The sequence below is a fragment of the Lycium barbarum genome, chromosome 10 (genome assembly GCF_019175385.1).
Source record: "Lycium barbarum isolate Lr01 chromosome 10, ASM1917538v2, whole genome shotgun sequence".
NCBI classification, from domain to species: domain Eukaryota; kingdom Viridiplantae; phylum Streptophyta; class Magnoliopsida; order Solanales; family Solanaceae; genus Lycium; species Lycium barbarum.
In genome coordinates this window covers 9827887-9836226 of record NC_083346.1, presented here as the reverse complement: position 1 = coordinate 9836226, position 8340 = coordinate 9827887, and the positions used below count along the sequence as shown (strand labels likewise).

Sequence of the window (8340 nt, the reverse complement as noted above, 5' to 3'; positions counted from 1 at the left end):
GGAGTGAACTGTGGTGCCCTTGGTATGTCTCCTCCACCTGTTCCAATTCTAACATTGTTAGCAGTACCTGCACTTCCACTAAATAGGTTTGGATTCACATTCTCAGTATGATTATTGTAAGTTGTTTTCATATTCCCTTTGTTCTCAGCTTGAACATTGTAAGCTTTATTTACATTCTCCTTCTTCTTATGCTTGAAATCTGGAGAGTAACCGTGCAGTCTGTAGCAGTCACCCATTACATGTCCCTTCCTTTTGCAGAAATCACATTGTTGTTCCAAGTTCCTTTCCCTGTTCTTTTTTACATTTGGTCTGTGGTAATTTCCTCCTTTACCAGCCATGATGTTATATCCTATATTTTCGTACGTCGGAAAGCGTGCGAGTTAAATGATATTAGTAACGGACACGAGGTTACCCCCCAAGCTTATAGGTGGTTAAAGTGACGGTACACATGTACCGTAAGGATTTGAGGTTAAACAAATCGAAGAAAATAAGTTTCGTCGAGGTTTGAAAATTTATTTGAATAAAATACGGTCTCCTAAATTTTGGATAAAGAAATTTAACCGTCCAACATGAGCAAATTTACCCAAACCTGGAGAATTTAGTCATATTGAAGCAGGAATATTAAGAATTCAGTATATACAAGAAGTGGAGTGTTGAAATAAATTAGGACTTAACCAGTGTAACGACGGTGATTGAGAATAATGCTCGGTGCATGTACAAAGAGGCTATGGACTAAAATTCTATCACATAATTATGATAATGAGTATATGAATTATGTTAAAAGTGGTTGATATTTAAGTAAATTGGGGACAAGATATTAACGTTTAATCATGTTGGGAAATAAAGTGGACAAGTGAAGGTCTATGTGGCATCCTATTACATATAGACACAAATTATTATTTTTACTTAGACCTAGGACACGTTTTGAGAATTATATGTATAGTCAACATGAAGTGGGCCTTATGTGTAATACTATTACACTATATTATTATGGAGTGTGTAGTATGTTCAATTGTGGCATGCACAAAGTGCTATTGTAGCAGCCTAGGCGTGAATACTATAAAAGTTTGGCCAACAAGTGGCACGTGAAAAGGGCAAAAGATCAGTTAAAGTTTTAAGCTCATTTGCCTTTGGTATTTTTTTTTTAATTAAACTCATTTTAATAAATATTTGAAAAGTATGATTTTCTATAGCTATTACTGTTACTACTTCTCGAATACGTTTTAGATTATATGTGTTGTGTGAGGACATTTATAAATGAGATTTTATTTGTTATGAGAATATAAATTATTTTCTCTTATGGAAAGTTATTTTTTTTTCATTATGAGAATTGATAGTACAAAAATTTGTACTCTTGATATTAGGTTGAGAAAAGATTATAATTTGGCAAACATAATTTCTAGATGTATTAGTTTTTGTGAAATACCTGTATGTCTTAAGTTGATATGATATTTCAATAACAAAAGTTTTGGAAGCTTATGTATTTCAAAGAAATATTAAAATATTAGTGTATGAGATTACATCTTATGATCTTACTTTTATATTAAAATAATTGGAGGGGTGGCATATCATCCACGTTACCACATGGATTTTGGACATGTATTAGACATCATCACTACTTATTCATTCTTTATAATTAAGAAATTTGGCCAGCAATAATCTTTTTCCGATAAGTTTCCATCGGACTCCATAACATCCCGTATTTTTATACATTTGATTATTCGTAAATAAATTTAAGGACAAGATTAATTTTGAGATATGAGATAAGGATTTTTAATCTCGATTTTATTAGTACTCAGTTTACTAATTAATTGCAATTAGCTTGAAAACATTAGCGAAGTGGGAAATTAATTAAGCATGATCATATTATTTAGTGTGGAGATATTAGAGGAGCTTAGGTGTCCTTTGTTCATGAAGTAACTTTTTTTAGCATATTTTATTAAGTGCAACGTGCCTAACTTTCCTTGAAATATGTATTGTTATCAGAACAATGAATATGTATCCACCACCAAACCTATATTATTTAATTCATGTCCATCTTATCTTTTTTATAAGATATCGATATATATATATTTATATATCTTACCTACCTTCTTCTGTAATAAACAAGAATGATCCAGGAATTACTTTTCTCTTTCTCCTTTGGGAAGCAGCAATGAAGTGCAACAAATATTTGGGATCCCACGTTTTACGTTAATTACATATATTGGTTTCATAAGAGGAATGAGAAATAGCAATGTTGTTCCAGTGGATCAGCTTAGTTTTTTTTTGTGTAAATTCAAGCACGGAGGTTGGTTTTATTTTGTCGTGTTATTGAATTCGGACTTTCTTCGAAGAAAAGTAAGGTGGAAGAGGATCATTTCTAGGCATATAAGGTTTATCATATTAAATGTGGAAGTTCTTGGCTGAACTGAGCTCTTGAACGAAGTAAGGTATGTAGAGCTTACCTTCCCTTCTTTTGGCATGACCATTATGGAATGAACAAATAATGTATACGTATGCTTCTAAAGAAAATTCTATTCTTAGCGCCACTAGGATGGCCGATGTTTTTGATTTCCGTAAGTATTTCATGCGGTTTGATATGTATATATGATGTTCGAAAGTCTTCGTTGGTATATTTCCGAATGTGTTCGAAAGAAAATTGATATGACGTAAGTCTTTGATAAATATTTTGGTACGTATATATGGTCTTAAAGTCCCCATTTGATTTGATCCATAATGTTATCCGCAAGTTTCCTAATATGAATATGTGATCCATAATGATATTCGAAAGTCTTCTAATATGAATGATACTTGAATTTCTAAGTATGACTTATGGAATATTTTCAGAAGGTTCCGTACTTCAAAAGTTTGTAACTCTCTCAAACTATTTCCGATTTTACCCTTTTGTGTTTATGACGTGTCTACGAGCGGCTTTAAAGGAAATGTTTTAACTACTCCTCTAACTATTAATTAAAAATTATTTTAAATATTCTGTTGAGTTTTATAAATTGTTTTGAAACTTGGAAATGATTTCAGAAAGATTATGCATCCGTAATCCATTATGACATCCGAATTATGCTTACTATAGTTCTGTCCAGTTTTACCATTTCGATTTGTTATTCGATATGCTTCATTGAGTCTCTGGAAATAAATGGTATTTTATTGCATTTAGTTTCTCACTACTCCGTTCGTGGATGCCTCAATGTTTCCCCCACTGAGCCCGGGCCAGGATATGTTCTCAAGCGACTTCCACTGCATTGTTCGCCATGCCTCGATGTGAGGGGGCAGGTATACATGTACATGGGTTGTGGAGTATGTTGTGCCATGTACACTATTCTGATATGATATGATATGATATGGCCATCTGATATGATATGATATGCTACGGGGTTATCCCCTATTCTGATCCTTATTTGTTGTGGCACCAATGTCGGAAGGGTGACCACGTTTTGTCTGCCGAGTCCCTTGGCGGGGGTCGGATACGATATGGCATATGTTTTTGTACACACTTTTTATGATTTGAAAATATGCATATGATCTTCTAGATTTTGCATCGCTTTTCTGTTCGTTCTGTTTCCGGTTATGACTCTGTTTCTGTGATTCAGGCTTTACATATTCAGTACATATTTCGTACTGACCCCCTTTCTTCGGGGGCTGCGTTTTCATGCCGCGCAGGTACAGACGACAGGTTTGATGATCCGCCCGCTTAGGACTTTATTCTGCTATTTTGGAGCGCTCCTTTATCCGGAGCCTATATTTTGGTACAGTCTTCTGCTATTTTATATATGTACGCTATTCAGGGGTACGACGGGGCCCTGTCCCATCTTATGATTCTGTTATGTTCTGTAGAGGTCTGTAGACATAATTGTGTGGGTTCTGTATATGTTTTGGGTTGATATGATCTGTGATAGCCTTATCGGCTTCCACGTGTTATATCTGTTCATCTATGATAACTAGTAACGCCAACTGACTTTTATATTGATAAATTCTACTAATATGTTGATTTGGGTTATTGGGTACGTATGGGTGTCCAGCACGGACACTAGTCGCGGCCTACGGGGTTGGGTCGTGACACATGAGTGCAGCTAAGTCAGTCCCTTCGCCCTTCATAGAAATACTTGCTGCATTCCTTTGACTCTCCCTTTCAATTAGCATAGCATAGGCCTTGTTGACAGTCGGAGCTGGACTTGTCATCAGTATATGACTCCTTGCCTGCTCATAACTCTCATTTAGTCCCATAAGGAACTGCATCAACTTCTGCCTCTGCAAATGTTCAACAAAATCTTTAGACTTAGAGCAATTATATGGTGGTGGCACCATGCTGTCAAATTCTGCCCATAAACCTCTAAGCTTTGAGAAATACGTCTGCACACTATCTATTCCCTGGACAATTGTTGTAATTTCTCTGTGTAGTTGGTAGATCTGAGAGGTATTCACTCTATCGAAACGCTATTTCAGTTCTTCCCAGACAACCCTAGCATCTTCTGCATATACAATTCCTGTTCGTAACTCCTTCGCAACTGAGCTCATTATCCATCCCAACACAATCGCATTGCAGCGATCCCAGTTATGCTCTAGATCTGCTTCGAAATCCTCCTTTTTGACCGTACCATCAATAAACCCTAACTTGTTCTTCCCTAACAGTTGGATTCGTATCGCACGGCTCCATACGGAGTAATTCTCAGATCCTTTCAACTGGATTGTGACTGTTGGAGCTCCAGTAGTATCAAAAGGATGAAGATAAAGTGCATGATCATGATCAATCTCAGTTTTCCCCATTATTGAATGTACGAAGGAATTAAAATTGAATTTTGCAACACTAATTGAATTGAATCGTATTCTGAAACACTAATTCAACCAGATCGAAGAAATAAACTCACAATTGTGGTTAAAGCTCTGATACCATGTTATAATTTGAGCAAAGTACAAGCCCTAAATCTAGAGAGAAGAAATCTGAGAGAGAGAGAGAATGTAGAATGCATTAGAAATGTGAAGTTGTGAAAATAGAATTCAATTACCTTCAACAGATGGTTACAATGCTACATATAATGCTAACAAACTAACTACCCCATGTGCTAACTAACTGCCTCATTAATTACTTCTAACTAACTGTGTTATTTACAATTATACCCCTGTACAACTCAGCCTAAGTAATTCCTATTTTCTCAGTAGTAACAAATTAGCTTGATACGTTAGGTCTTTTAGAAGTTTTCATTTTTTTTTATTCAGTTAAACGATAATACATAAATTATGACAAAGGAAGTATCATAAGGCAGTGTAAATATTTTTTTTACATCATTAAATCATCCAAATAATATCTACGGGTATCTCTCCATTAAAAAACGGGTTATATAATTTTATGAATAAAGGAGGTTACTTACAACAGTACTAGATAAATTATAGTGACATGATAGTGTAAATTCTTTTTTCGCTAATAATATATATAATTAACTTAAAGTCTATATATATTGATCTAACACAAAAAGATATCCCTCCCATATCTTGTCCACACAACTTTTCTATTCCCTCTCTCTAGATCTCTCTCTCATAGAATCCTAAATTCCATCCAAGAAAAAAATGCCAACAGATCTAGAATTCCCACAAGATCTCTTCAAAATTCAATCACCAAAAACCAAGATCAATTCTCCTCACAATTCTCAAAGATGCAGCACTATTTTTAATAGCCACAAAGATGAATGCAAAACCCCAAAATCACCTTCTTTTTTTATCCCAAAAATTCTCAAATGTCCACCTGCACCTAAAAAACCCAAAAGGGTAATTTCGTCATGCAAGAGGAAATTGCAATTTCACGAGATCGTTGCAAAAGAAGAAGTTGACTCATTTTTCAGAATTCTTGATGACGATGTCAATTCTAATGGATGTAGCAGAAAGATAAGATGTACTTTGTAAATAATTGTAGAGCTAAAGCAGATTTAAAAAAAAAAAAAAAAAATTACACGATCTTCCTAGAGTATTTAATTTATAAGATACATAAGTTTTATTTTTATTAATTTTGATCTGAATTGTACAGGTTTTCAATCATCAATGAAGCATATGAACCCTATAGTTTTCTCTCATTCTCATTAGAGAACTATGTACTTTTTTTTTTTTGTTTCTCATCCAATGTCTGATACCCGCATTGGGGCCCGACTAAATCTGGATTCGTGCCGGGCAATTTCATATTAGAGGGCAAAGCACTCCCTAACAATAGTGACTGTGTACCAAAGGGCTCGAACAAGAAGACCTCTTAATTAAGGATGAAGTAGTACCAGCCACTACATCACAATCCTTGTTGGTGAGAAACTATTTGTACTACCATTTTTTTTTTTTTTTGGTGAGTTAATCAACACAGCAAATTTTAACCTTTGGGTTTTGTTTCACTTATTTGTCTTTTTCAAAGATTAGCTAGTTCTCATTTATCCTTAGTTTCTTTAATTTTTATAGAATAATAAAGGATTTAATTTATATATATATATTGATTGCGTAAATTGTCTTACTCAATCATTATCTTTTGCCTTATTTTTTAGGTTATTAATCCCACTCTTTATGAACCTTAACAACTAGCTATCCAGGAGGTGATATGACAATGCAAAAATATTTTTACAATATCCTGTATAGAAGTTAAACTAAAAAGTAAATAGACATAATGGAGTAAAATTGTTTCTTTGACTCTAAATCTTTTTACTTATATATACTCACAGTAAGGGTAGAAAAATTATCCCATGAAAGCATGTTCCGTGCAAATTTGGAGGGGTCTTAATTTCACTAATTTTGACCCGTTCAATTCAGCCCCGTTAAAAGCTAGATTAAGATGTAGTCCAAATCAACCCATAGATACTAATAGACATTTAAAATTAGTAAAAGTTGGATGGGTTGAGATTATGACTTGTTATTTAGCACAGCTCGATTCAACTTATCTCAACTCAAATACTCCCTCTATCCTAAAAAAATTGTCAAGTTTCGAATTATGAGGGTCAAACTAACTAATGTTCAGTGTGAATTTAGAATCTTTAATTTTTTTAAAATAAAAATTACATATTTAGAAGTTACATAAAAAGTACTATAGCTAAAAATAATTAACAATTCAAAATATTTAAAAAAACATTTCAAAAAATTATATTAAAGAAATATCTTTTAACTGTGTAAATAATAATTAAGACAATCATAAAACGATCAAACAGGTAATTACATAGAAGACAGAGACATGTCACATAATTACTCAAAGTTGAAAGAAAACAAAGTAACTTTTTTGCACAGGTCATTGCTTAATCCATTACATCTAAGCTATTTTTAAGTACTGCTCATTCAATTATTAGGGATAATTGCACTTAATTATAAAATATAACAACACTTTATCGTTTATAGTAAAATAATAAGATCAGTACTAAGTTGAGTACGACATGTTGAGACTTTTGAGTCACTGACACGAGTTTCGGATTGATATAGGCTCGCTTTTTTCAACTTTTTTTCTAAAAGAAGCATGTCGACAAACGAAAAAAGGACAGAATTTGTATTTACAGATATGGACGAAACTACAGTTTGCATTGCAGGCTATGGCCGGCGTGTAAGAGTTTAGTTTGTATAAATAGTACGTAATTAGGTGGAATGGCCGGCGAGGCGATCAAAATTTAGTTATTGGTTCAAATGTAATTGAAAAGTGGATATTTTTAGTATGAAATTAGGATTGAGCTCCTCTCCATTTTCTTAAATTTTACTTTAGATTGAAGGCACATGACATGGGTTAGAATTAAGGAATTTTTACGCGTTATAACTACTTCTAATACATAATTAGTGATAATATTTATATTTTATTTTAATTACTAATAATAACTAAATACTTTTCTAATTTAACTATTATAGCTACACAGTAACTTTTAATTACCATTTCACAAATACACCGAAAAATTAGTACCCCCAATCCCATATCCACTTTTAATGATAACAATATTAATCATTTAATATACATTACCATTCTCTCTCCTTTTTCATAAATTCTTACCTTTTTAAAAAAAGAAAAAAAATTGTGAATGCCTAGTGAAATAGTCGTCTTCTTCTTTTCTTCACCCTTCTGCAAAAATTTCACTTCCATTCTCACCAATCAAGAAGATTCGTCGTATTCTTTCTTCTTCTTTTTCAAAAAAAAAAAAAAACCTTAAAGTACTCTTCTTTCTTCTTTTAAAGTTCCAGTATATCAATCATCACCTTAGATTCTATTTCCTTGTGAATTATTAAAAATCACAGTAATTCGATTTTCTATTTTCGGGTATTGCAATCCGAAACGGTATTTTCAGTACGGTTATTCCGATTCAAGGTATATGTGATCAAAGTTGGCCTCTTTCACGTTCTATCCAATCTCGT

At 33.3% G+C, this 8340-nt stretch overlaps 1 protein-coding gene and 1 long non-coding RNA gene across 2 annotated transcripts; one reads left to right on the top strand and one right to left on the bottom strand.

Annotated features, from left to right (window-relative positions):
- Window positions 1-2105: 2105 nt before the first annotated feature.
- LOC132615251 (uncharacterized) lies at window positions 2106-3908 on the top strand. Its single transcript, XR_009572628.1, has 2 exons — window positions 2106-2432; window positions 3658-3908. It is a non-coding gene; the product is annotated as an uncharacterized LOC132615251 (long non-coding RNA).
- Window positions 3909-4035: 127 nt separating this feature from the next.
- LOC132612700 (uncharacterized) lies at window positions 4036-4761 on the bottom strand. Its single transcript, XM_060326807.1, has 2 exons — window positions 4456-4761; window positions 4036-4365 (listed from the first exon to the last, which is right to left on the bottom strand). The coding sequence occupies exons 1-2, from the start codon at window positions 4759-4761 to the stop codon at window positions 4036-4038; spliced, it is 636 nt and encodes a 211-aa protein (XP_060182790.1).
- Window positions 4762-8340: the final 3579 nt, after the last annotated feature.

Excerpts from the sequence above, each read along its gene's own strand:
- LOC132612700 (XM_060326807.1), bottom strand. The coding sequence starts at position 4,761 with ATGGGGAAAACTGAGATTGATCATGATCATGCACTTTATCTTCATCCT. Across the intron at positions 4,366-4,455 it reads TATATGCAGAAGATGCTAGG|GGAATAGATAGTGTGCAGAC; the intron begins GTTGTCTGGGAA and ends ACAATTGTCCAG.